At 34.5% G+C, this 26,410-nt stretch overlaps 6 protein-coding genes across 8 annotated transcripts; 4 read left to right on the top strand and 2 right to left on the bottom strand.

Moving 5' to 3' along the window:
- Positions 1–44: 44 nt before the first annotated feature.
- Positions 45–3,184, bottom strand: LOC130509050 (calreticulin-2). Its single transcript, XM_057004599.1, has 12 exons — positions 3,025–3,184; positions 2,507–2,614; positions 2,228–2,420; positions 1,871–2,129; positions 1,639–1,743; positions 1,464–1,550; positions 1,327–1,384; positions 978–1,045; positions 783–878; positions 611–688; positions 397–510; positions 45–284 (listed from the first exon to the last, which is right to left on the bottom strand). The coding sequence occupies exons 1-12, from the start codon at positions 3,116–3,118 to the stop codon at positions 273–275; spliced, it is 1,272 nt and encodes a 423-aa protein (XP_056860579.1). The 5' UTR covers positions 3,119–3,184; the 3' UTR covers positions 45–272.
- A 481-nt stretch (positions 3,185–3,665) lies between these two features.
- Positions 3,666–6,820, bottom strand: LOC108851386 (U11/U12 small nuclear ribonucleoprotein 65 kDa protein). 3 transcript variants are annotated; one of them, XM_018624815.2, is made up of 12 exons: positions 6,594–6,820; positions 6,382–6,453; positions 6,068–6,286; positions 5,904–5,985; positions 5,635–5,778; positions 5,328–5,489; positions 5,070–5,249; positions 4,693–4,780; positions 4,522–4,580; positions 4,356–4,421; positions 4,110–4,198; positions 3,666–4,019 (listed from the first exon to the last, which is right to left on the bottom strand). In XM_018624815.2, exons 1-11 carry the CDS (start codon positions 6,776–6,778, stop codon positions 4,112–4,114), a joined length of 1,344 nt encoding a protein of 447 aa, XP_018480317.1. In that variant the 5' UTR covers positions 6,779–6,820; the 3' UTR covers positions 3,666–4,019; positions 4,110–4,111. The 3 variants fall into 3 exon arrangements, with proteins under 3 accessions (XP_018480317.1, XP_018480313.1, XP_018480325.1); XM_018624811.2 differs by having other exon boundaries at positions 3,666–3,992; XM_018624823.2 differs by having other exon boundaries at positions 3,666–3,960.
- Positions 6,821–12,225: 5,405 nt separating this feature from the next.
- Positions 12,226–13,428, top strand: LOC108845407 (nicotianamine synthase 3). The gene has a single exon (XM_018618647.2). The coding sequence runs from the start codon at positions 12,330–12,332 to the stop codon at positions 13,296–13,298; it is 969 nt and encodes a 322-aa protein (XP_018474149.1). The 5' UTR covers positions 12,226–12,329; the 3' UTR covers positions 13,299–13,428.
- A 386-nt stretch (positions 13,429–13,814) lies between these two features.
- On the top strand, positions 13,815–14,825 carry LOC108845489 (transcription factor bHLH149). Its single transcript, XM_018618714.2, has one exon. It carries the CDS (start codon positions 13,979–13,981, stop codon positions 14,636–14,638), a length of 660 nt encoding a protein of 219 aa, XP_018474216.1. The 5' UTR covers positions 13,815–13,978; the 3' UTR covers positions 14,639–14,825.
- A 6,712-nt stretch (positions 14,826–21,537) lies between these two features.
- On the top strand, positions 21,538–22,200 carry LOC108843191 (uncharacterized). The gene is made up of 2 exons (XM_056986836.1): positions 21,538–21,991; positions 22,077–22,200. The coding sequence occupies exons 1-2, from the start codon at positions 21,594–21,596 to the stop codon at positions 22,198–22,200; spliced, it is 522 nt and encodes a 173-aa protein (XP_056842816.1). The 5' UTR covers positions 21,538–21,593.
- A 974-nt stretch (positions 22,201–23,174) lies between these two features.
- LOC108807939 (importin subunit alpha-4) lies at positions 23,175–26,394 on the top strand. Its single transcript, XM_018580163.2, has 10 exons — positions 23,175–23,532; positions 23,725–23,821; positions 23,915–24,006; positions 24,085–24,216; positions 24,475–24,660; positions 24,760–24,923; positions 25,102–25,180; positions 25,253–25,381; positions 25,470–25,597; positions 25,730–26,394. Exons 1-10 carry the CDS (start codon positions 23,299–23,301, stop codon positions 26,103–26,105), a joined length of 1,617 nt encoding a protein of 538 aa, XP_018435665.1. The 5' UTR covers positions 23,175–23,298; the 3' UTR covers positions 26,106–26,394.
- The last annotated feature ends 16 nt before the right edge of the window (positions 26,395–26,410 follow it).

Here is a 26,410-nt window from a genome sequence, read left to right as displayed (position 1 = left end):
TATGAGTTTTCAACTGTAATCCAGGATTTAAACAAGAAGAGATGTAAGTGCAAAATGTCATCTTATGGTTTTCAGTACAAAAAGAGCATCTTGATCATCACATCATTGTGTACCGCTACTCGCCCCACACATTTGCCCCACTTTTTAAACTGCTAAAACTTGTTCTACCCTCCGACAAGCTAGAATGCTAAAGTACTTCAAAAGAAAGGATAAAAACAAAAATAAAAAGAGGCTCGAAAACTTTTGGTCTTCAATCTTCAACGTTCTTTCCCTTACAGCTCATCCTGCATAAAACAAATATCACCCGTTATAAACTTTAATCAACCAAAACAACAATAATATAGAATGACTGAAATCTTCAAAGTGAAACTGTGGCAAGTATTTTTCTTAACATACATGAGCGGTGGCGTCTTTCTCCTCTGAGGTTTCCTCGCTAGCTTCGGATTTGGCCTCGGTCTTTGATTCAGTATCTGATTCATCTCCTTCATCTTCCTCTGCTTCATCTTCAGCCTGGAAACACATTCATACACAAATGATATCAGTTCCGGGTCTTGGGACAAGAAACAAAAGAAAGACTCTGAAGTCTTAATAAATCACAAATAAGACTTACATCAGTTTCTGCTGGAGCGTCCTTGGATTCCTCTTCCTCTTTCTTCTTCTCAATCTCATCGAAAGCTGCTTTCTCCGCCTGGAAAAACGAGAGATTAGATTGACTATTCTGATCAGTAACCAACCAGAAACAAACAGTTGTGTTCATGCACATGGGTTTTTAAAACACGTACATCCTTGAGCTTTCCCCATGTTTCATCAGCCAACTTCTTGGCGTAGTCTGGGTCATCGCAGATCAAGACATTGTCGAACAATGATCCTGATTTCACCTGAAAGAGTGATATATGTACTTTTAAATGGGAGTCAAGGGTCCATGAAACAGTTCTCAAAAAGACAAGACAAGATGTCACAGTGAGAAGATCTATTACCTGCCACAATTCGATTCCAACATACTTCAGTTTGGGGAAGACGTAGAGCTCTGCGTCATCCTTGAAGTCTGCACGAAACCAGTTAAATTAGGCACGGTAATGGTTGGATATTATGTCTCGGGGAGCTAAAATTTCATGTGCGTTTATGCAAGAACGTAAAACCAGCATGTTGAGTACTTCAGTTAGAAACCATGAGAACATGATATAAAACTGTTATTTAAAGTGAAGAAAATATACGAATTACTAAACGTATCAAATTGGTGTGAGCTTGGGTTTAATGATAGTGAAGACAAACAAAAGAGAGCGGTTGTGAATATGATAAGGTCACAGTATAAAAAGTAAAACTTACCAGGGTTGTCAATCAGTGGAGCTTCCCACTTGCCCTTGTAGTTGGGGTTCTTGATTTGCTACAGAAAAAAATATGACAACCTTGAGAGGATGAAAAAGGTTAATACTATATACATATTGACAGCAAGATTGACAAACCTTGGGCTTCCATTCACCCATGTACTCAGGGTTGGGAATGGTAGGGGCAGTCCACTCACCATCTTCTTCTTCATCCCAGTCCTCAGGCTAAGAGAAAGGACAAAAAGAAAAATTAGCAAAACACAACACACCAAGAGATTTTAGATATTAAATAAACTAAAGACAAAGTAAAAACCTTCGTTGCATCGGTATCTGGGATCTCCTTTGGGATATCATCGTATCCGTCAGGTTTCTTGTCTTCAGGGTCGGGAATGTACTCTTGCTCGTCCCAGTCCTCAGGCTGTAAAAAAAAAAGATATCAGATTGCATGAGTTTTGGTCTGGTTTGTTCTTATTCGGTCTATAATTGAGACACAGTAAAGTAACTGATTATCAGTTTAGTCTGGTTCTCCATAAGTCATCACATACCTTCTTGGCGCTGGGGTCCTTGATCTTCTTGGGTGGGAGAAGATCCCAGTCAGAGTACAGGCTACCGGTTTGCTTCTCAACATTGTCAATGAGAATACTGTAAGTAGCATCTGGGCGGAGGATGAATGTGTACACGTGGGTGAGCTGGTCAGTTTCACATGGAACATCCTTCTTGATCAGGTGGTTGGCGTCATTGTAGGTAAGGATAGCATGCACTTTCTTCGTGCTGTAGCCACAGATATCGGGACCAAACATAATGCTGCAGGTAAAAAACGAAGATGGTTGTTAAATGCTAGTTGATGATATTTATGATTTTATAGTCTTTTATAGAAAACTAGACGAGAAAGGTAATTGTACCTGTATGGGGTGTCACCACCAAATTTCTTCTGGTCAACGTCACCACTGAGCAGCTTCATGTAGCCACCACCACAGTCAAGCTTCTGCTCGTGCTTGACCGAGAACTGGAAGACTAAGGTTTTGTCCTTGTTGCTAAATTCAGGGAACTCAGCAGAAATGGCGTAGAACCTGTAGTCCTCACTGGTCTGGATACCTGCAATACAATGAGAGTTGCAACACAGCATTAACAAAAAGGAATCATGAGACGGTTACTAGCTCTGAAAGCTGAATGGATCATACCTTTATCGTTAGCATCACCAGACCAATTTCCTGCAGTGTGGCTCCACTCCCCAGCAGACTTGTCATCTTTCTTCCACTCAGATTTAACCCATCTGTTCTCCCATCCATCTTAAGAAACAAAAGACAGAAAAAAATTTAACAAAAATTGCACCCACGGGCTTAGATTAAAGGTAGTAATACAATGTGAACAATCATCTCAGAGTTTTATCGATCGATGACTCCTTGCTCTAGTGATATATATCTCCACGAAGAGTATTATCAAATCAAAAGTTAACAACCATTTCAAAAACCTCATCCGATTAATAATTTCAAATCAATGAATCCCCAAAACCGATAGATCCGTAATAAACCATGATCAAACATATGCAAATTGATCTTATCCGATGAAATCGTTGCAGCATAATCGCATTTAACACTCAAAATGATTAATGTATCGCAAGACGAATACGGACAAACACATCACTGAATCCTAAGAATCTGGAAAAATGCAGATAGAGAGAAAGAAAAGTAGGTTATACCATCAAAGCGCTCCTCGAAGATAACTGCGGCGGAAGCGATCGCGATGAGACCGATAAGAATCAATGAGAGGAGGCTAAGGATTAGTTTCGCCATTGCTAAAAACTCAGATCGGAGCTGCTTCAGTGAGATTAAAGGTTGTTGTATAAGACCTGGAGATATATATACTGCGAGCTGCAAGTGAAGTTGCTCTCATCACTGATATTATCTTCAGCCACGTTATCCAATTAGTAACGGACACGTCATCAGTGCTTGTCATTAGAAGTGACATGCCGCTATGATATTGGTTGGAACTGCGAGGGAAAGGGACACGTGGGTAAATACTAGCGGTGGGTGGTTATCAGGTCCAAAAGAAAAAGAAGTGTGCTTTTCTCGTGGGGAAGTAAACAAAAGAAAGAAAAAGGAGAAGAAGCAGATCTCTCGGGTAGTTTAGTAAAAAAACACCGCTTGGTTTGTTGGACCGAAACGTGATCACCACCGTTGGTTTTTCTTTAATCTTAGAACAATTCTAAAAGCGTGGGCCGAGGGAAACACTCATGTGTGTTACCATTAATAATCACGACTTTGAGCCCATAGCTTTTAGCTTTTGTGTTTTGTGTTGATGCTTCTTCTTCGTGTGAAGGTTAGCTTGAAAGCTACTCAAAGTCTTAACTTCAGTTAATAATGATAACGACTCATGAGAAAACGTTATGATCACCACGATGAAGGTTGGAGTCTTAATTACAAAATTAAATAAAAGAAAAAAGAATCTTCTAAGTTGCAGCTTTTGTGAATTTTGAATGGTGTGGAAGTTTAGCTAGAACTCTTGACAATTTGAACATCTTCCAGTACCACAACAGATGTTAGGCATAAGCACATAGTCACCACCTCCATGGCTTCTCTCTAACTCCATCAGCTTCTTATTAACCCTCTCAGCCATTTCAGGATCATCATAAAGACTACAACAAGCTCAACTCCAAATCAAGTACCACTACAAATCAATGAGTACATGAAGATCCTAATGAAAAGAAAAAGCAATTTGCAGCTAATTAATCCTCTAAAACCTTTTAAAATTTATCAGAAGAAAACAACGCTGTTATATACATACCATCATTCGTTTGGCTTGGCTGATCCAGGATTCCTGCCAAACTGTATAATCATCGGTTTTCCTTTGAACACAAAACCATTTACAAGATTCTGCAAAATTCACAAACAACGCATCAGTCACTTTCCTCTTTATGTAGGGTTTAAGAAACATGTTTGTCTTATATTCAAGCACAAAATGTTTGTCAATGGTATACACATCATATATATAGTATTTACATAGAACCAAGAAGGTCCTAAGGATTATTACCAGCGCACGATGTGCGACTTCAACTGATGGAAATGTCAAAAAAGCTTGCCCTCTCATCCTTCCTTCCTATAGTTCTCTCAAATTAGATTACAGTCATAAACTAAGAAGATTGATAATCATCCAAGGTAAGTTAAAGGTTATGAGAGTCCGTAGAGGGACGCATCACCTGCATCAGCCTCACACCAAGACTCGATTTAGCTGCTTCGATGCTTCCAAATTGTGACCCTACATGATTACCAATATTTTTCTATGAATTGACTTCCAGAAAGGCAAAGGTATCAGCACTAAATTAACGACTCTAGATTTTTTTGATTCAACTAGCTTAGCGACATCTTACCAAATATGTAATAGAAATCATCAGTTATAACGTCTTTGGCAAGATTTTTGATATACAACACAAGCGAAGGATTCCCAGCTGTGTAGTTCTGCACACAATAAAAAAAAACAAAATGCATCTTCTCTCAGTGGATATGTTATTTTCAGAGATGGACACTCTTAACATTTGAATTATATAACGTGAACTAGGAAAACAGTCATGAGTGAGCTGCTGCATAGAAAAGATACAATATCAAGCAGTAAACACCTTTTCATGGATACAGAGTCCCCAGTAACAAGTATGCATAGCCAATCAATCAGGTTCACACAATTATAAAACTTCTTCTCAGCATATAATATATATTATAGGTTGATCCTCGTATATACTACTATACGTACCTTGAACATAGGCAATGAAAGAATATCCTGCGGAGGTAACCTTCCCTTCTCCAACTCCTCTAAGCTTGCAAACGGTTTCAAATTTAAATCTTCTTCTCTTGGCTCCTCCTCTGCAGGGCCTTCAAGCTCAATATCCTCTTTATGTTGTTCCTCTTGAGTAACTTTTTGGGTAATCTTGATCTACCGGCATAGACCTTACAAATATCAGCAAAACTACGCAGCCTAATGATTGAAAGGTAATTATAGATAATAGGATACCTGCAAAACATGTTTGTTCTTTTTTATCCGAGGCATCTCTTTGGGAGTCAGAGACGAGGGCTTCACTCCAACAGTCTCGTGTGTCACATCCTTGTCTATACCAGGACCAACAAGAGTTTCATGTCTAGCACGCTTCCTTCCTGATTTTGATCCACCTGTATCCTAAACATAATACAATCATAATTCTCTTACCTAAGTACTCAATTAACAAGGAATAACTAAAGTAGAGAAAAAACACTAATAAATTCCCACAGGTTCACTAACAAAAAAAAGGGTAAAATAAACAACAAAAAAATGAGTGAGATACCTCATCAGATTCCATCTCTGACTCGCTACTAGATTGATGATGTTGAACCTCAGTTGGTTGATGGGCTGCTTTAGGTAGAGGTGGTGTGGGCAAGGCGAGGCGAAAAGGAGGTGGAAGATTCATTTTGTTCATTAGATGCAGCACCTGTCATCGAAAGGTTTAAGATTAAATCTCTTTTTCTTTTCTGCAGTCCACTATAGTTGCTATCTACAGATCATAACTGGAAAAAAAAAAAAAAAAACATCTGCACAGGACACAGTAGAGCAAACCTGGGTGTATAAAGGTGGGACAGCGATAAGGGCATTAGTAATGTTTGCTAATATATTTGCATCGGGTGGTGGGTAAGCATATCTGTACAAAAAAAAACATCTGAAGGATGAGGAGAGTAAACACACACGCACATATAGAAAAGGTAAGAGCAGTAAAAACTTACTGTAAGTGAGGAGGGAATGGATAGTTAATGCCAAGTTTTGGAGCTATCGGTTCACCAGCAAGTAGTCCCTGCCCGGATTTAGAATCATTGTTGCTGCTAACGTTTGAGAATGTCTGACCGTCTTTCCCAGATTCTTCGTTTAGACGAGGCTTCTTGTTCTCGTTAGGTTTATTAGTAGTAGCTCTCTGTACTTGAAGAACCTTGCCAAGAAACCTCAGCCTAAAGAATTACAAAATTGATTAAAAAAAAACAGCTCCATCATTGGCTAATAGCATATTAATGGAAGATGAGTAGCTCCAGGAAGAAAGTGGTACCCGTTTAACTGACGATGTGCTTGAGAAGCAATAGCTTCATTCTTGAAATCCACAAAAGCAGCATTTCTCAATCTGTGGCAAAGATTATATGTCACTTTTACATTCAACTTATCCTAATGGAACCTTTTAGTCTCCAATACATGATTTACTAAACCTTATAAGTAACTTTAACTCCTCAGTAAAATTGAAAGTAACGGTTTAGGGATTCGTACCTTCCACCGGAACAAGGACGAACCGCAGAAGCTCCGTATTGAGAAAAGAGACGAGAGACGATATCATGAGGGATTCCGTCGGGTAGATGCCGAACCAGAAGAGTTATTACTACCCCTAAGGGCTCCGCAACCTGCGTGGTCGTCGGGAGACTCACGGCCGGCTCCGATGTCGGATGTGCAGCCATTATAGCTAGAACGATGACGGAACGGAAGGGTTCACTGTTTCTTTTCCCAGTTTTGTGAATTGTCGGTTTTTCTTTTATAATCGGTTAAATTGATTTGAGGCTAAACCGGACTAGACTTTGGAGTCATGTAACCGAACCAGTCATAGACCGAGAGCTGTATTTGAGATAAAACGACGACGCTTTAGCAGGAGGGATTATTGGATTAAAGTCATTAAACCAACCCACTTACAATTATGTTTGTGTTAAAGCCTGTGGGCTTTTTAATTTGTATGGCCAACTATCGAGTTTTTCATTTGGGTGAAAATCATTTGTGTTTTTAGTTTTTTACAATCTTTTGTATATATCTATTTTATTTTCTTTTTGGTGTAATTTATTTTGTTTATTCTGATGATGATAGTGATTTTTTTTTTTTGAAAAGATGATGATGATATTGATATTACAATAAAATTGGTAATCTTATATAATAAAGTAGACTTTTGTATCTCAATAGGGGGAAAAATGCCATGTGTCATCATCATTTAGTTCTTTTTATATTAAGTCATTAAAATTATTTATATGCAAATTTATTTAATTAAGATGTTGAGACCCAATTCCAAAAATTTTGACAACCAAGCCTAATATTTTACATACTTCTTTTTTATTGTTATCGTGTATTCATATCTATATTCCACCTGCAAAACTTTTACTGAATTATAACGTTTCCGTGTCACTGAAACATGCTTATCAAGTCTGGCCATTAACTCTTTCATTGAAGATATCTCCCATGACGTTGATTTTAAAAACTTTTTTCCTAATTTCATAAATGCTAATAAATAGGAATGCAAATAATCAAACTTTTCTTGCTTCACCAGATTCAATCTTTTGCTTCCTTACACACATATGCCGCCACAATGGTTTCATCCTACATCCTTCTTTCTAAGTTGAAGTTCGGTTGTTGCTCTCAGATGGTGGTTACACGTCTTTTCCGTCTCTGGAAAACATGCAATCTTAAGAAAGTAGAGGAGTTATGGGAGTTCACGAATGCCATTAAGAAATCTTATAACGAATGCAAATAAAAATCTTACAAAAATGCAATTCATATAAAATATTCAACAACAAATAAAATAGTTATATTCAAATAAAAAATAAAATACAATTTATAACGTTAAACTGTTAATCTTAAAACAACAAATGCAAAGTTATTGAAATTTAATATGTTTTACATCAAAGACTTTACTATTATATACAAAACATATTATTGAAAAACAAACACAAAATATATTAACCTATAACCTATTACGATATAACATAATAAAAACATTAAATAATGTTCTTAACAAATAGAGATGACCACATAATTACATCATCCAAAAAAATTTACTCAACAACAATAAATATCAAAATTTTAAAAAATTTAATACTAAGATTTAGGATTAAAAATACACTGTACCAACTTCGAATGTATCTTTACGATCAATATACATCTGATTGGTTAAATCGATATAGTCACAACTTCTTAATTTTGACAAATCCAGAGCGAGAAGAAACTAGCGGTTAATATAACACCTGTGATTATTTGAAATTATCATCATAAGCATCGCTCACAAAATATAATTCATAGAAATCAACCTAGAAAAATCCAAAACATCAAACTATTATAACACCTCCCCATCATCCCAATATACAAAACTAGGTCTGGACATAAATCTCAAACCCGAACCCGATCCGAAGTAAGAATATCGGTTCAGTTACGGATCTAGCCAAAAACAAGATCAATTTCATTTACTTTGGGTTATCGGTTTGGTTCCATTTTAGCCGATAACTGAAAAGTAACCCGAGTTGAACCGAACAAATACAAAGCTGATAGTATAAAACGTGACAAAAAAATCATCTTATTCCAAATGAGATGACACAAAATAAAAGATAAATAAAAATGCAGTTTATATAACTAGCATAGATTTATCAATTTAAGTTTTTAGGCATATTTACTATCATATCTAATTATTGATATATATATATATATATATATATAAAATGTGAAAAGTAATATTTTCACAACATAATATATATATACATATAAATATATATGTATAAACTCTAATTTAATATAATCATTGTAAGATGAAGTCCACATTTATAAATTTTCTAAATCATAATTTAAATTAATAAGTTTCAATTAAATAATAAACAATTCAGCTATTACACTTTCAAACTCTCATGCATATATTTAAACTTAAATTTTTTTCATGGTAACTTTGCAAAGACTACAATCAAATTAATAAATTCCATAAAATCATATACATATTTTGTTTTCTAAAATACTGTTGAGAAATGTTCTAAATAATAAAATTATAGTCAAATCACAACAATATTAGCAAAAGGCAAACCCCTAGTGTAATATGAAGACAAACTATTGATGAAAAAGAATAAGAATAAACTATGAGATGGACAAGGCAATTCAGTAGAACGAGAAGATAGAGTTGATAGTGAGAGAACGTGATTATAAACAGGGTTGCTTGACCAAACATACTTCCTTTCAAACACTAACATTGACAACAGCGACTAAATTGCAAGACTTCTTACATATATTAAGAATATGTCAATTTCACTTGGAGATGTAATATCTGATCTTGGCGTGTGCCTTCCACACACTTCTTATGGCTCTCCTTATTTTTCATTTGATAATACTTCGTGAATTTCTAGACTTCTTCACGCAACAATCATCTCTTTGTATTGTATGCATAAAGAATACAACTTTTATCTCATTTTTAGCTCTACGGAATCCTACGAACATAACATATATAGACTTCGCTTACAACAAAAAAAAGATAAATGCATATGTAAGAATACATTCATTTTCGACAAGATCCAACTGCCACCACTGATGCTGATAGATAAACAGTACTTTAATCTCAAATTCAACTAAATTGCTTCAGTTTAAATAGTTGTAGATTCTTTAGTAACAAAAGGACCTATTACATTAATTTGTAATCAGAAATTATGTAACTATATGATTTTCTTATTTAAATTTACATTAAATATTAGAGCATCCTCGATGAAGATTCTAGCATTTGAGTTCTAAAAATACGTATACATATGTATTTATGTACATATAAATATATATATATATATATTTTTTTTGGTGAACTGTACATGTAAATATTAATATTTAATTATAGGTATATGAACTTTATAGGAAATCTAATCTAAAGTTTCTGATTCTAAGAGTGCTTTTAGCAACCCTTATTTGGAACAAATAGGAATATATGATTGTATGCGGCAAATATATTAGTTCCGTTGGCCGTTGAGTTAATGCAAGAGGCACGAATGCATACATCGAATATGAATGTTTGCATGGTGTGTCATTCTCTTAACGGAATGTCATCTTTTCAAGTTGGCGTGTGTCTTTTTATCCCTCTTATTATTCCCAAACTCGATTGTCTCACATATGGACATGGACGGTTCTTCGTATGGCTTTTTGTCAACGTATTCCATATATGTTACTTTCGTATAATTCCTACAAGCTAAAGTGTGATAAGATGCTTTTTATTCTTTCTAGATAGAGAAATTAAATGGTTGCGTGAAGAATTTTTAGAAAGAAATCATGAGGCAGATGCAAATCAAAGTAAGAAAATGGAGAACCGTACGAAATGTGTGGAAGGCACACGCCTTGCATGAAATTGAAGATAGTATCTTCTTCCGAAATTCGCATAACCATATACTATTTTGTGAAATGAAAATTCAGTTTAATTTTTTTAGGAAGTCTGTAATCTTCTTTTCAAATGTTAGTGTGATCAGTTGCCCTTTGTAGTGTTAGCAATAAGTAGAATTTTTGTTTCAAACTTCAAACGCGTCTTATAATAAAAAAACAGTTAAAAGACATTGTTGCTTATATGGAAACCTGAAGTGCAAGAATGCTTATGCAAACTCAATTTTGAAACCAGAAAGCTTAAACCATAAATCAGAATAATAACACAACTATAATACGATGCTTACCTAGTCACTTAATTACCTTACGTACGTCGACTTCTTTAAAGCTATTTAGAAGAGAATTCAAAACTCTTTGTAATAGCTCTTGATTATTTGAACAGCTCAATATTATTGGACTCTTTCATGCCAGTACAATTGTGTTAACATCAGACCATATAATAAGGGGAAACTTTTTTTTATTGCTTCATACGAGTTGGAAGACGCACATAGTCACATGCATGACACAACCGTAACTGTTTAGGGCTTGGTTTTGCATATTATGGTCTATATGTGGTATAAAGTAATTACTAGCAGACTCAATAGATTTGACCGCAGTCTTCATGTTGAACATCAGTTGCTAAAATCAGAACAGCCGGATATTAATTCCGTGACAAAAGACAAGACTAATATTCCTTCCGTTTTAAAAATCTGAATGTTCTGAAGAAAAAATCTTGCTTCGAAAAAACACATTTTTTTACATTTTAATGTAATTTTTATCAATTAATAATAGAAAATTGTGAATTTCAAAAATATTAATTGCATTTTTTAAAAATTCTGTTGACTTAAAAATATAGGAAATATAAATTTTTTAAAAACATTGCATTTATTAAAAAGTGTAAAAAATCTAAAACATGTACTATTATTTGAAACATGGGAGTATTAAACAATGAACATCTTGTTGTTACTAATGCATTAACTACGGTACACATCTTGCTTGATATTCCCTTCGTTTCTTAAAGAGTGTCGTGACATTTTTTTTTCACACAGATTAAGAAAGTTGTCGAAATATATGTAAGTTGTAATTAATTATACCTCTTTGACCAATAGTATTTTAGATAAATAAAATTATTTATAAAATCAATGCAGTTTGTAATTAATTTTCAGCTGAAAGTTAGTACAATTTACATTGGAATTGTAAAGTGACACTCTTTGTATAATAAAATGAGCTCAGAGTGACACTTATTATGAAACAGAAGGAGTACAAAATTAGCTATTTTCTAACAATTTTGGATCTCATACGTGCATGTTTGCACACGTCAGGCGGTCAGGGTAATCTGAAGATTATAAACAAATCAACTTTTGTAGTTTTAACAATAAATATCTTAAAAAGAAAATCTTAAAAATACAGGAGAATTCTAGTGACACATACAGTTCCAAATTTTATGATTTAACAATTCATCTAGTAATCTAAATTATTATTTATATTAAATTAAAAACACAAACCCTATAAACTAAATCAAAACTACATCCCTTAAAACTTACAACCGTAACACTTAACACCTAAACAAAATAACATATCACCAAAAGTTGTAGCATATTTTTAATAGATTATATACACACACATACACATATAGTATTTTTTTTTTTTTAAGTATATATTATATCTAAGTGATAATTCAAAATGTTCAACTTGAATCAGGAAATGCTAAAAATAATTCATATTCGTTTTTGAGTTGATGTGGTCCCCACTTACCCTAATAAATATCCATCCCTCGAAACAGTTCACACCAACCGAGAAACACAATATCTTGAACAAAAAAAACAAAGAACGTTTTATATTTTATCTTTCATTTGAAAACAAGGATAGCCTCATAGTGTCGACATGGATTGCCAAGAGGAGCAACTGGTGAACACAATTTGCGGTCTCTACGAAAAGATCTCAAAGCTCGAGAGTCTGAAACCATCCGAAGATGTCAACATTCTCTTCAGCCAGCTCGTTTCCACATGCATCCCACCCAACCCTAACATCGACGTCACCAAGATGTGTGATACAGTCCAAGAGACTCGTCAAAAACTCATCAAGATCTGTGGTGAAGCCGAAGGTCACCTGGAACATCATTTCTCTTCGATCTTGACGTCTTTTGAAGACAACCCACTTCACCATTTAAACATTTTCCCTTATTACAATAACTATATAAAACTCGGGAAACTCGAGTTCGATCTCCTCACACAAAACCTAAACGGTCTTGTCCCAAAGACCATCGCTTTCGTTGGATCTGGTCCTCTCCCTCTCACTTCCATCGTTCTTGCTTCATCCCATCTCAAAGAGACAGTCTTTCACAACTTTGACATCGACGCTTCGGCCAACTCGCTCGCTTCTCTTCTGGTTTCTTCTGATCCAGACATCTCTCAACGCATGTTCTTCCACACCGTTGATATAATGGAGGTGACAGAGAGCTTGAAGAGCTTCGATGTCGTGTTCCTAGCAGCGCTTGTTGGGATGAACAAGGAGGATAAAGTTAGAGTGATCGAGCATCTTCAGAAACACATGGCCCCTGGTGCTGTGCTCATGCTGAGGAGTGCTCATGGTCCGAGAGCGTTTCTTTATCCGATCGTTGAGCCGTGTGATCTTCAGGGGTTCGAGGTTTTGTCCATCTATCATCCCACGGATGATGTTATCAACTCCGTGGTGATCTCGAAGAAGCTCCCTGTTGTTTCAAATGGGAATATCGTCGGTGGACCATCGTGCTTGCTCATGTCTTGCAACTGTTCCAAGATCCATGCGATAATGAACAAGAATAAGAGCATGATGATCGAGGAGTTGGGTGTCACTGAGAAACAGTTCTCTTAAGAAGACGTTATTCTTAATTCTCTATCTTAATTATGATCCGTGTGTCTTTGTTTGTGTGTTGGTGTATTTCTCTATGCATTGTTCTCTGGTTTGTTATAATAATTTTATAAAAAGTGTATTTGCTTGGGCATGGTAGAAGTACAGTAAGGCCTGGCACATCCGACTACAAAAGAAAGTATCAAATTGGAAAATTTTGATGCATGCCACTTGCAAGAGAAATATCAAATATAGTAGTTTCCAGAAAAGCCGATAAGAAAAGAAACAAGCCCAACAGTCTTTTTATTTACCCGTCCTGATTCTCAATTTGGACATTACTAAAAATAATATGAAATTACAAAATTGGACTTAGGCTAATAAAATAACTAAGGCCCAGTAATAATTATTCGGCTCGGCCCGTTTCCATTAGTTGACAAAATACCGGTAAACAAGGGCAAAAGTGGTATTAAACTGTTGACGACTCTTCTACGGTCGAGTGGAGGAGATATATAAACTGCTCTCTCCCTTCAGCTTCCTTTTGTTTCTATAGAGTCACATTCTAACACGAGAGAGAGAAAGAGAGAGACAGAACCCCGTAGATTCTCTGAAGCTCCTCTTCTTGTTTACGAGTTAGTGAGGAACACGAAAAAGATTGTCGTGGTACATACACTTCTCTTAAAAACTCTCTGTTTCGATCAGATTTGATGGTGGATTCTCTGTTTCCGAGCATCATTGAACCCACAGGTGATGACAACACGTCTCCGGAGTCGAGACGTAAGCGGCGGAGGATATCAGAGACGGCGAAGGAGGCGGAGTCGTCGTCATCAAAGGCCCAGCGGATCAGCGAAGAGAGCTCCAAGAGATGGAGAACCAGCCGCGTCCAGCAGATCTACGCCTCCAAGCTCGTCGAGGCTCTCCGCCGAGCTCGCCAGAGATCAACCGACGCCGGCAAAATCACCACCACCTCCGCCGCGGCGCGGGAGATACGCGACACGGCGGACCGAGTTCTCGCCGCGTCGGCTCGCGGCGCGAGCAGATGGAGCAGGTCGATCCTAGCGAGGAGGAGTCGCGTCCCAGCGATGAGCATGAAGAAACATAGGAAGGCGAAGTCAGCCGGAGGTCGCAAACCGAGGAAAGACGCGGCGGCGGCGGCGGAGAGGAAGCGGAATAAACTTCCGGCGGTTGAGAGAAAGCTGAAGATTCTCGGGAGTTTGGTTCCCGGTTGCCGTAAAGTTACCGTGCCGAATCTTTTAGACGAAGTGACCGATTACATCTCGGCTCTAGAGATGCAGGTCAGAGCCATGGAGTCTCTCGCGGAACTCTTAGCAGCCGCCGCGCCGCGGATGGCGTTGACCCGACCGTAACGGCGGCAGTTAGTTTGTCAGTTGTTTAAACTAGTTTTTTTTACCTTTTTACCCTTTTGTTTGGCTCAAGTTTTTTTTTATTTGTTCATCTACGCGATTTTCTGTTTTTATAATTTCTATGTATTTTTATTTCTGTACATTGTACATTACTTTGTTTAGTTGTCTGAATCCATTTTGATCTTCTTAATTTTTTTTCTAGAATCACTTTTTCTTAATCTTCTAAAGGAAGAAAAAGAAAGGCAACTAATCTTTGATTCCAAAGTGTTAATAGACCCTTTAAAAGATAAGTGTGCACACAAAAGAAGATAAGAGAAGAATAAAAAGTTTTAAAATGAATTGCAACTTGAAGCAATTCGAAAAAAGAGCATGTGCGTAGACGGCCTAACGTGTAGAGAACACCCACCTTAATTTTGGGGCCAATGGACTCCCCATGTGATGTTCTCATTTTGACTTTTTCGACGTTGAAGTTTTTGCACTATTGCTAGATTGCCGTCCAAAAATATACTTTGCTACTAATGCCCCTCTTTTAACTTTGAAACTGACTGATAAACAAAAAGATTTACTTTTCAAAATAACTCTGAAACTGATTGATAAACAAAAAGAGTTACTTTCAAAATAACTATGAAACTGATTGATAAACAAAAAGAGTTATTTTCTTGAATGATTTTTATTTTTTTTACTTAAAAGTTGTAGAAGACTTGACATTTAGATATTGATTATGGTATGAAAAATACAAAGGTAGTGTAAGTTTGTCAGAAGAAGAAATCCACTAGAGGAGAGCAAGTAAGTAACATTGAAACAAGTGTGAAGGACCACAACACTAGTACCAAAAGAAGGGGAAACAAAGAGATTGAGAAATGAATCTGGAGGAACATCTTTCTTCCCCTCTTTAAGGCTCCCCACGTGTGCTACTTCTTTTTTATACCCCAATATGTCTTCCTTCTTTGCATTCACAATTTATATATCATATTAATGGCAACATGTCTGTGGGTCATTGTGTTTTTGTTTCCAGAAAAAAAAGTTAATAAAGATGGTTTCTCACACAATGACTTTCAAGAATCTTACCCGGATAACTTTTTATTTTATTATTACGATTGTGCATACACATTTCTCTTTGTCCTTTGACATTTCTATCCTGATATTACGAGTTGTTAATATTAATTAACGTATTCACATGATATTTGGAACTAGTAGACAGACTTGAGAACCAAAAAAAACTGTGAATATATATATAAATGCATCGAATGATAGCTACAAAACAAAAGAAAAGAAAGGGGAAAACGTGGAGTTGGCCATATGTGGCTAAAGGGGTAGACCCAATGTAATCACATGCAACCATGTGACTCCAATTATGGACCTCATATGTGAATGTGGCTGAGGAGGTGCCAGCTTTTGAAGAATAATAGTCTCCTCTTTCTCCTTTTTTTGTACAACGCTATATAGTATCTATGAGTGAGAAACAAACTCACACTGTCATTCATAATTATCAAGTTTTTTTTATTCACTGACCTTGCTTTCACAAGTAATGTTACCTAAAACAACGTGTAAGTTCACTTATTAGTTTATATCATTTTGTATAGTTTGGTTGTGTATGTATGTTTTAATGATGACTACAATATTTATAACAAAAAATTAGGAAACAGATATCCCCGTAGACTGAATGAAAAGAGACTTGGGTTAAACCAGTGGAAATAACCGGAGCTCAAGACTATATGGTTTGAGTGTGGAAACAATGGGTCCTGGGACGAGAGAAGCAAACAAAACCATGTTTAGAACAAAATTTGACTTCAACAAAAATAGTCGTCCATATCTTTTCTTTCTCACATTAAAATATATACATATATAGGTTTCCTATTTTTTTTTTTTGATCAAAACATATATAGGTTTCCTATATGTAAAGGAATTCTGTGTGTTGTAATGACATGGAAGCTGGGAACACGTCGCAAGACAGCATGCACTCGCACATGTCTTCGGCAGAGAAATTTCGTTGTCTTTGAACTGTGCTCGTGTTTTTCTACATTTCCGCACGTGGTCTCAAGTCAACCATATCCACTTAACTCATCAAATTTTGCTTCTATCTCACTACCAACATACATGTAACTTTTCCTTTTTTTAACCATTTCTACCGAAGTTAGTATTATACGACTTTGCATGTAGATCAGTCACGTACTAGAATTACGTCAGAAAAATTCGCTCTCATATCCCCATTTGGATAACCATGAAGATAGCGAGGGAAGAAAAATAGCATACAATGAAAAATGCACAAAACTTCTATTCGTAATGTGAAGATCTTAATTCTTAACTGATATCAACTGTGCTTCTCTGTTTCAGAGCAATTCACAAGTTTATAGACAATCAGACATTTGAACTACAGCTCTAAAAATCATACAGAAATGAGTATTATATGATGAAATTTAATTTCTTTCTCGATCAACAAAGAGTTCTCAACCATCAAAAACTGAAACTATTTTAATACGACCATTTGGTTTTGGTTACAAATTTGTATCTGTAGTTAAGCAGTGATATATTTCTAATTTTCTATTGACCGAAGTTTGTAGCCCAAACCCAAACCAGTTGCATATAGTTGTGTTCTTGTTGCATTATTTTATGTTTATTTGCTTGTGGGCCAGTAGATATCAAACACAAAAATGAACATAACATTCCACTATTTAACTAGGTGTTTTCATGCACCATGTGCAGTGATAAATTTTTAAAAATTTAAATTATATTTAAAAATGCAATTTACCAGTATTATATATTTTATTATTTTACCAATAATTAATATAAATATTATTTAACTAAGCATAAAATAAAGATAAAATATTTTTTTATTTTAAAAAATATTTAAGAATATATATTATATATTTAAAATTAGAATCTTAGATTAGTTTTTTATATATTTCTTTTGGTTAAATGTATTAATTCAACTTGTACAAAATTACTAAAAAATCATATAAAATTGTATATATCTAAAAGAAACTAATGATATTACGATTACAAATTTATAATTTTTTTTTAAAATGCAGATTTTTTTTAAAATTTTAGATAAAACCATATATAACATAATATAAACATATATGTAATACTTCGATATTATTAAATTATAGTGTATAAGTTTGGCTATGATATTGTCTTTAGAATATTCTAAATATTTCAAGATTATGATAACTTATCAGTTAAGTCATTAAAATTATTTACTAATGTTAATAATTAAACATAAATTATTTATCTTAATTTTTAACTTTTATAATATAAAAAATATTTTAAGATAACAACACAATATATAAGAATTATCGTATTTAAAAAAAAATATTGTTAATATAAATTCGTTTTTGACTATATTATAAATTCACAAGTAATGGTATATATTAACTTTTATAACAGAAACAATTATTTAAAGATAACAACACAATGTATAAAAAAAATATCTTATTTTTTTAGAAAATAATCTGATTATATATTAAAATTCCTTAAGGATATATGTACATGAATTATCTTTTTATTTTTAAAAATACTTTATTATATCAGTTTTGATGAGTTATCTGATTTCATAAACCTTAAATTCGTTTTTATGTTTGGGTTTTATTATATTAAATCATAATTACTAAATATTTTAATCAAATAAATTAATTTTCGTTTTTTAGTTTTAGCTTAATTATATATTTTGTTCATTAATTAAATAATATTTCGAAATTAAAAAATGTCATATTTGAATATATTTTTAGTGATAATTTATGAGTTATTACCATATTCTAAAAAGTTTACTAAAAATATAAATCAACATTAAATGTAATATATGAGTTATTGACATATTTTAAAAAGTTTTCCAAAAATATATATATGAGCATTAAATGAAATTATCCATGTCATATTTTTTCGGAAGCCATGTCATCAATTTCAGTAACCATGTCATATTTATTTTGTGAAATTGATTATAGAAAGGATATGTGGCAAAATCACTTCGCAAATATAGTCTAGGGGATTTGCCTAGTCCGTAAAGATGATGCTATCATCCTTTAGATTTGTTTTTCTTCATCATGGAACATTATCATGTCATTACCCTGAAAATTTTATTCCAAACTTCAATATGAAGATAAAACAAAATATAAGAAGCTACAAGGAACTCAAAAATTAATGCAACAAACTAATCAGAGCCTAGAAACAAGCGAGCGTCACCTCCTTGTTTCAAAGCCATTCTACCTACATGGTTAAAGTTATTTCAAACCGGGAAACCACTTGATCCTCCATAAAACCTGAGAACTTCTCCTTCATAGACGCTCGCCCTACTTCCTATTATTTTCAAATATTTTTTTCTGTTTGCTAATCAATTAATTTTTACAAATCAAAAAGATCTTTACTTCATCGAGTTTTATTAGTTTGATGCAATATAACTAACCCTTCAACCAAACCTGAAAACTTGGGATGGAAGCCACAAAGTAAACGCATGCAAGTCTCATAAATATGTGGTTTTCTACAAGATATAACTGTCGAAAGAGATGACTAATTAAGATTAACTGATTTGGGATCAATTTGAAAGAAACTAATTAAGATTGACAGATTTGAGATCCATGCATTGGGATCTCATATAGCGATTCCAAAGAAAACTGTAAGAGACAAGAGCTCTTTTATGTTTTATAATATTTTCTGGGTGCAAACAATAAATTTTCTTTTTTTGAAAGAAAAAAGTTAATATTTTGACTAAAAAATTAAATTCGAATCTATTAAAAACACATACATCCAAGAGGTGCAGTCCTGGATAATCATTATGCCGAGTATTCAAATGGACTGTAAGCAATGAATCTATATTCGTGTTGCCACATGTTGAACTAATAATTCTGCATTAAAAAAGAATCGATCCTGGCCTGGATCAACATGATAATTTTTCATATAATGGAAATCAATAGACCACCATAATGTGGTTAACAATTAGTTCTACGTACCATGTATCGAAAATTATGGAAGGTGATTTAAATTCCATATTTAAGAAATGTATATATCTCAGTCATCCTTTATCTTTTTTTTTGTAAAAAAAAAGTCATCCTTTATCTTGTGAAGCTAGGAAACATATAATACGACTAAAAGAGAAATTCTTAATTGATTTATATTTGTACAACAATTTTACAACTGGAGAAAAATGGTAACCAAATTAATGTTATTTTTCATTATCCAAATTTTGTTAAAAGATGGAAAAACTTAATTAGATTTCATGCGATGGTGGTTTAAAATCAACTATACCAACCGATTAGAAAAACACATGTTTAAATGAAGACATGTCAACACAAGATATCTGATTAGACAAATAATTTAAGTTGCCCGACCGAGCGATTTTCTAGAGTACGTGTTATTAATATGATTGATTTAGACCAGTCTTGCCTCTTGAGAGACCGATCAACTGACATGCACTCATAACCAATCAACATTCTAATCGATCCAGTTTCGCAATTTCTACTCGGTTTCTTTCAAACCTGTATATATACACACAATTTTAACATTTAAAATCTGGGAGTATTTCAAACAAGAATTTTGGAAAAATGGTTTATCTCCACACCAGAACTATCATATAGTAACAAATGTACCTAATTTTTCAATCTCGATATAATTACGCTCCATTTAAGTTTAATAACCTAGTTTTATACACAAAATTAACTGTTCTATTCCGGTCTAATTTTCTAGACAATCTCAAATTTGAATAATAGATCAATTGTTTGATGTAAAAAAAAACTTGTTCTACACACGATAAAAGTTTGAAACTCGTTTCCACACAGACCAAAATTTAGCTTGGTTTTAATGGTTTATGACATGAACCAATAGTAAACCAGTTCATATCAGTTGATACTAGTACAATCCAACTAAAAAAGAATAATGTTTTTAGGGTTTTAAATTTTCTTAAGTCGGGTTTTGGGTCAGTTTATTAAATCCAATTGTATTAGACTGATTTAATATAGTTTAAATTCTCTGATTGGGTCATAATCTGGTTTAAATAAGTCAGTCATTGGTTAAGTTTAGGGTTTAGGGAACATTGACCAATTTTAAACCGCTATTTGTTGGTATTAGTTCATCCTTCAAAATTTATGGAAAATTGAGTTTTAAAATTTTATCGTGTGTAGAACTAGGTTTTAAACTTAAATAGTGTGCAACAAGAACTATATTAAAAAATTATGTACATTTGTTATTATATGATATTTCTGGTGTGGAAATATGTCATTCTTCCCAAAAATCTTCACAACACAACCTTGGTTTGTCATGTTACAATGCTTAAAATAAATAAATTGTAGTGCCATTATCTAGTGTCTCAAACCTGGCACATGTTATTATTTAAAACTAATGTCATCTAAATGTTTAATATATTTTGGTGTCTAAAATTACAAGTTCACGAGGATTTGCATATAAAACATCTTAAAAATATTAAAATAATATAAAATATCGCAAATAACAAAAAATATTATTTTGGGGACAATAACAAATATTTTTATCACAAAATACTATAAGTAAAAGTTATATTACAACGATTGGTTCAAAGTTGGTATGAGCTCGTTGCAATTCCACATATATATAAACCATAATAGCTATTAAATTACGTTTACCAAAAGATTAATATATTTTTTAGAAATTACGAAAATTCAAAGTTAAATTGCTTTTTTTCTAGTCAACTTTCTTTTTAATAAATTTTCCAAAATACTAAAATGGAATAACATAAATATTATACTTTTTTGTCAATGACATAAAATATATATTTGTATCGCAGAATATTATAAAGACAAATATATATTGTAAACGATTGGTTAAATTTTTTCCACTTTATGTACATATAAATTATGTATTCCTTATATTTTACATCAATATATTTCCTTTTCAATTAAGATTTTTTTACTATAAATTTTGGTGGTAGTCTCAAACCTCATTCACCTTAAAATTATATCCTCTAAATTTTTTTGCAATCAAACAAATCTCAACAATGAGCGAACCAATGTCAGCTATGGTGTTTTCCGAAAACAACGTAAAATTGGCTGAAGAACATTACCGAAGAGGTAACCTAAAAGAAGCCTTTGAAATTGTTCATGCACTAACATTTGTTTTCCCAAACACATCTGCGAACCATCGTAAGATCTCACAAGTTTTTTTGGCTCATGAAATTCACTGGAGGTTCGTAAATACTAACATGTTTACACCCTACGACATCCTTGGAATCACCCCGTTCTATGATTATCAAACAGTCCATAAACAGTATATGAACATCCTGGCTAAGCTTTGCCCGGAGAAAAACAAATCTGCTGTTGCCAAGATAGCTTTCAAAATCATCAATGCAACATGGATGGTATTGTCTATTAAAATGCATGAGAAACAACATGGATGGTATTCTGAAAGCCAGTTTCAAAAAAAAAAAAAAAAAAAAAAAAAAAAAAACATGGATGGTATTGTATGATCATGGAATGAACAGGGTTCACAACATCGAACAAGAGTTAAGGAACATGGTTCAAGAAGATGAACTGCATAGGCAATCAGTGAGGGAGGGAAAACGTCCTTGTGTTGATATTATCGATAGTGACTCTGATTCTGATTAGTCATAATTTGTCGTACTATCAAGCTTTTCATTTATTTGCTGGGATACAAAATCCGTGTTGTTTTTTTTTCTTTGATTATATCTGTGGCTGTTATTGTTCTAAATATTTAGTTTTGATTTATCATAACTATCAAGTTTTTCATCTAATTATTGAGATTATATAAAACTCCGTCTTGTTTCCTTGTTTTGATTATATTTGTGGCTTTTCTTATTCTAAATATTTTGAATATATCATTGTTCGCCGTTCTAATCACGAAATATCTATTTATTTTTCACGACATCAAATTTTCATTAATCAACATTTGAGTATAAAAATCTCTCCGTTCTTATCGAAAAACATTCGATAGTTATCTATGCTACGTCATTCTTAAAACCAACATTCGAAAGAATTGAGACGGAAAAGGGAAGAAATCTCTCCAGTCGTGACTATATTTGTGGCTTTTCTTATTCTAGATATTTTGAATATATCATTATTCGTTGTTCTTATCATAAAATATCTATCTATTTTTCACAACATCAAATTTTTATTAACCAATATAAAAATCTTTCCGCTCTTATCCAAAAAAGGTTCGATAGTTATCTATGCTACGTCATTCTTAAGACTATCATCCGAAAGAATTGGAACGGAAAAGGGAGGAAATCTCTCCATTCCTGGTTTTCATGTAGCGGGATCCTTATCAACCATCAGTATATTTTTACACCACTGCGAGAACAAAATAATTCTACCATATTACAGAAGAAAGAATCTCTTAGTCATGAAGTATTCATTCATTTAATCATGGAAAACAAAATTTGTATATATCTCTCCACTAAAATTCTATGATGGAAATGACCAAAAGCTAACTTTAGAATACTCTTTGTCACCCGGAAGGTTCCAAGTAGCTCTCCAACAAATAATAAAAAACCCGACCAGACCAGACCAAACCAAACCAAACTAAAACAAACCGAATCCAACCCGACAGCAACAGACGACTCAGACTCCACGATCTCCTTCTCCATTTTTTTTCTTCTCAGTTCTCTACCAAAAGAGAAGATCTCAGACACGAAGTGGTTTCCAGGAGAGTGAGTGAGAGAGAGAGAGACTAACGAAGGAAGGAAGATGTCGCTGAGGCCGAGCACACGCGCGGAGCTGAGGAAGAAGATATACAAGACTGGTGTCGATGCAGATGAGGCGAGGCGTAGGAGAGAGGACAACCTCGTCGAGATTCGTAAAAACAAGCGCGAGGACAGTCTCCTCAAGAAGCGCCGCGAAGGCATGATGCTCCAACAGCAGCAGCCTCTCGGAGCTTCTGGCCTCGATGCTCTCCAGAGCGCTGCCGCCGTTGAGAAACGAGTAATGGATCTTTTGATTTTGATTTTGGATCTTTTTGATCTGATTTGTTAGTGATGATGGATCTTTGATTTGAATTGTGTGTCTTTTCCCCTTCAAATCAAAGATCAGATCCTTACTATATTACAGCAAATCTAGTTAACTCTATGTACTGATCTTGTTAATGGATTTGTATGTTTGATTTGATTTTGGCAGTTGGAAGGAATCCCAATGATGGTACAAGGTGTTTATTCTGATGATCCTCAAGCTCAGCTTGAAGCTACTACTCAGTTTAGAAAGTTGCTATCTATAGGTATGTTATACATTTTTTTCTACTTTTAGAATGTTATATGTGTGTGTAAAGACATTTGAGATGGTTATTTTTTTTTTGTAATTTGATGTGCAGAGCGCAGTCCTCCAATTGATGAAGTGATCAAAGCCGGTGTTATCCCTCGTTTTGTTGAGTTTCTTCGAAGGCAAGACCATCCACAACTCCAGGTATGTCTCATATTCCTTATCACTGGCACTTTAAAAACTCAAGAATGTATGTTGGCTTACTTTAAAGTTCGTATGCAGTTTGAGGCGGCATGGGCTTTGACCAACGTTGCGTCAGGGACATCAGATCATACTCGGGTTGTGATTGAACATGGGGCCGTACCTATCTTCGTCGAGCTTCTTAGCTCTGCTAGTGATGACGTCCGGGAGCAGGTTTACCACTAACTAGCTATAGATAATTGTAGCTCTCACTTGCACTTGCATTTTATATTTGACCAGGATACATGCCTCCAAGTTCTGTGCCCATATTTGTCTTTTTATTTTTATTGTTTCTTTTGATCTAATATATATATATATATATATTTTTTTTTTTCTTTTTTTTAATGATAGTCAACCAAGTGCTTCTCTGTAGTTCTAGGTGCTAAACCGGTAATGTTGTGTTACAAACTTTTATATGCATATCCATTGTAGGCGGTGTGGGCCTTGGGGAATGTTGCTGGAGACTCGCCAAACTGCAGGAATCTTGTTCTCAACTATGGGGCTCTTCTACCATTGCTGTCTCAGTTAAACGAAAATTCAAAGCTATCCATGCTAAGGAATGCTACATGGACCTTGTCCAACTTTTGTCGTGGGAAACCACCAACACCATTTGAAGAGGTAGGAATCGAGAAATGTATCCTCTTATGTTACAGATTTTCTAAATTACATATGTTTTGGTTGCGTTCATAATGTTTGACATATTCACATATATTCCAGGTGAAGCCTGCCTTGCCAGTTCTTCGGCAGCTTATTTATCTAAATGATGAAGAAGTTCTTACTGATGCCTGTTGGGCTCTCTCCTACCTTTCAGATGGCCCCAATGATAAAATTCAGGCTGTGATTGAGGCTGGTGTCTGTCCACGACTTGTGGAGCTTCTAAGGTTAGTCTTCTTAGCTTTTTTTTCATTCGGATTCTGAGTGCTTTATACTTGTGGTATTTTCAGTAACGGTGTTGTCATCTTCAAACTTGTGATTCTTTTTAAAATTTTGGTGTTGGTGCTCTCAACAACTTGCATCATTGTTTTCTTTATATTACTAACTGATATATATTTCTTGAAGTCATCCATCACCGACGGTTCTCATTCCTGCTCTCCGAACTGTTGGGAACATCGTAACTGGCGATGACTCTCAGACACAGGTATCATTTGTGAAGCATGCCATTTTACAATGTTTTGGTGTTTGCTACTAAACATGTATGTTTGCTTTTCAGTTTATAATTGATAGTGGGGTACTTCCACACCTTTACAATTTGCTCACGCAAAATCACAAGAAAAGTATCAAAAAAGAAGCTTGTTGGACAATCTCAAATATTACTGCTGGGAATAAAGTTCAGATAGAGGTATAGCTTTTCCTGCTATAATAGTCATCAAAGTTTCAGAGAGGCTAAAACCAAAATTTTAATTACTTTTATAATATTCAAACAATAGGCTGTGGTTGGCGCTGGGATTGTCCTCCCTCTTGTGCATTTGCTCCAACACGCAGAGTTTGATATAAAGAAGGAAGCTGCGTGGGCTATTTCAAATGCTACCTCAGGAGGTTCTCATGAGCAGATTCAGTAAGCCATCTCTATTTGCCTAAGCGCATTTGCAAACAAGTGGATTACAATTCAGTGTTCACTCTTAATAGTCTGGTACCCACCATCCATCTCAATATCGAAAAATGCTATAATAAACTTTTTTGCGTGCAGGTATTTGGTAGCACAAGGTTGCATCAAACCTCTCTGTGATCTTCTTATCTGCCCTGATCCAAGGATTGTGACGGTGTGCTTAGAGGGGCTTGAGAACATTCTCAAGATTGGTGAGGCTGACAAGGAGATGGGGTTAAACGGTGGGGTGAATCTCTATGCTCAGTTAATTGAAGAATCTGATGGGTTGGACAAAATCGAAAACCTTCAGTCCCATGACAACAACGAGATATATGAGAAGGCCGTTAAAATCTTGGAGAGATATTGGGCTGAAGAAGAGGATGAGCAGATTCTGCCAGACGGAGATCCAGCAGAACAAGGCTTCAGTTTTGGGAACAACCAGGCTGCTGCTCCCCCTGGTGGATTCAAATTTGGTTGAACAAAGGGTATAGAACATTGAAAATCATTTGGTGTGGGGGGGGACCTGAGAATCATCTTTTGCTACTGTCATTGAAGGTTGGTTTTTGAAATACTGGCGCAAAAAGGCTTTTATACCATTTTTTCTGTTTGTTGTCATTTGTCTGAATCATTCTCTGCTTCTGCATCTTAATATACCTTTAAATCTGGGATGAATCATGTTATGTCTAGTGTGGTTTACTGGTTTAGGATTGATCACACTTTGTATTTGTCACTATTATCTTTATTGTTATAGTTTTTTCATTTCATAATTTTATTTGTCAGATT

The sequence above is a fragment of the Raphanus sativus genome, chromosome 1 (genome assembly GCF_000801105.2).
Source record: "Raphanus sativus cultivar WK10039 chromosome 1, ASM80110v3, whole genome shotgun sequence".
In the NCBI taxonomy this organism is placed as follows: Eukaryota; Viridiplantae; Streptophyta; class Magnoliopsida; order Brassicales; family Brassicaceae; genus Raphanus; species Raphanus sativus.
This window is presented reverse-complemented; position numbering and strand designations above follow the sequence as displayed.

Bases quoted from the DNA above. Each gene is read 5' to 3' on its own strand.
- LOC130509050 (XM_057004599.1), bottom strand. From the start codon at position 3,118: ATGGCGAAACTAATCCTTAGCCTCCTCTCATTGATTCTTATCGGTCTC. The intron at 2,615-3,024 runs GTATAACCTACT...TTGTTTCTTAAG, and splicing joins CTTCGAGGAGCGCTTTGATG to ATGGATGGGAGAACAGATGG. The intron at 511-610 runs GTAAGTCTTATT...ATGTGTTTCCAG, and splicing joins ACGCTCCAGCAGAAACTGAT to GCTGAAGATGAAGCAGAGGA.
- LOC108851386 (XM_018624815.2), bottom strand. From the start codon at position 6,778: ATGGCTGCACATCCGACATCGGAGCCGGCCGTGAGTCTCCCGACGACC. The intron at 6,454-6,593 runs GTACGAATCCCT...TCTTTGCCACAG, and splicing joins CGTCCTTGTTCCGGTGGAAG to ATTGAGAAATGCTGCTTTTG. The intron at 4,781-5,069 runs GTACGTATAGTA...TATTGTGTGCAG, and splicing joins TTTCATTGCCTATGTTCAAG to AACTACACAGCTGGGAATCC.
- LOC108845407 (XM_018618647.2), top strand. From the start codon at position 12,330: ATGGATTGCCAAGAGGAGCAACTGGTGAACACAATTTGCGGTCTCTAC.
- LOC108845489 (XM_018618714.2), top strand. From the start codon at position 13,979: ATGGTGGATTCTCTGTTTCCGAGCATCATTGAACCCACAGGTGATGAC.
- LOC108843191 (XM_056986836.1), top strand. From the start codon at position 21,594: ATGAGCGAACCAATGTCAGCTATGGTGTTTTCCGAAAACAACGTAAAA. The intron at 21,992-22,076 runs GTATTCTGAAAG...TGGAATGAACAG, and splicing joins CATGAGAAACAACATGGATG to GGTTCACAACATCGAACAAG.
- LOC108807939 (XM_018580163.2), top strand. From the start codon at position 23,299: ATGTCGCTGAGGCCGAGCACACGCGCGGAGCTGAGGAAGAAGATATAC. The intron at 23,822-23,914 runs GTATGTTATACA...TTTGATGTGCAG, and splicing joins TAGAAAGTTGCTATCTATAG to AGCGCAGTCCTCCAATTGAT. The intron at 25,382-25,469 runs GTATAGCTTTTC...TTCAAACAATAG, and splicing joins GGAATAAAGTTCAGATAGAG to GCTGTGGTTGGCGCTGGGAT.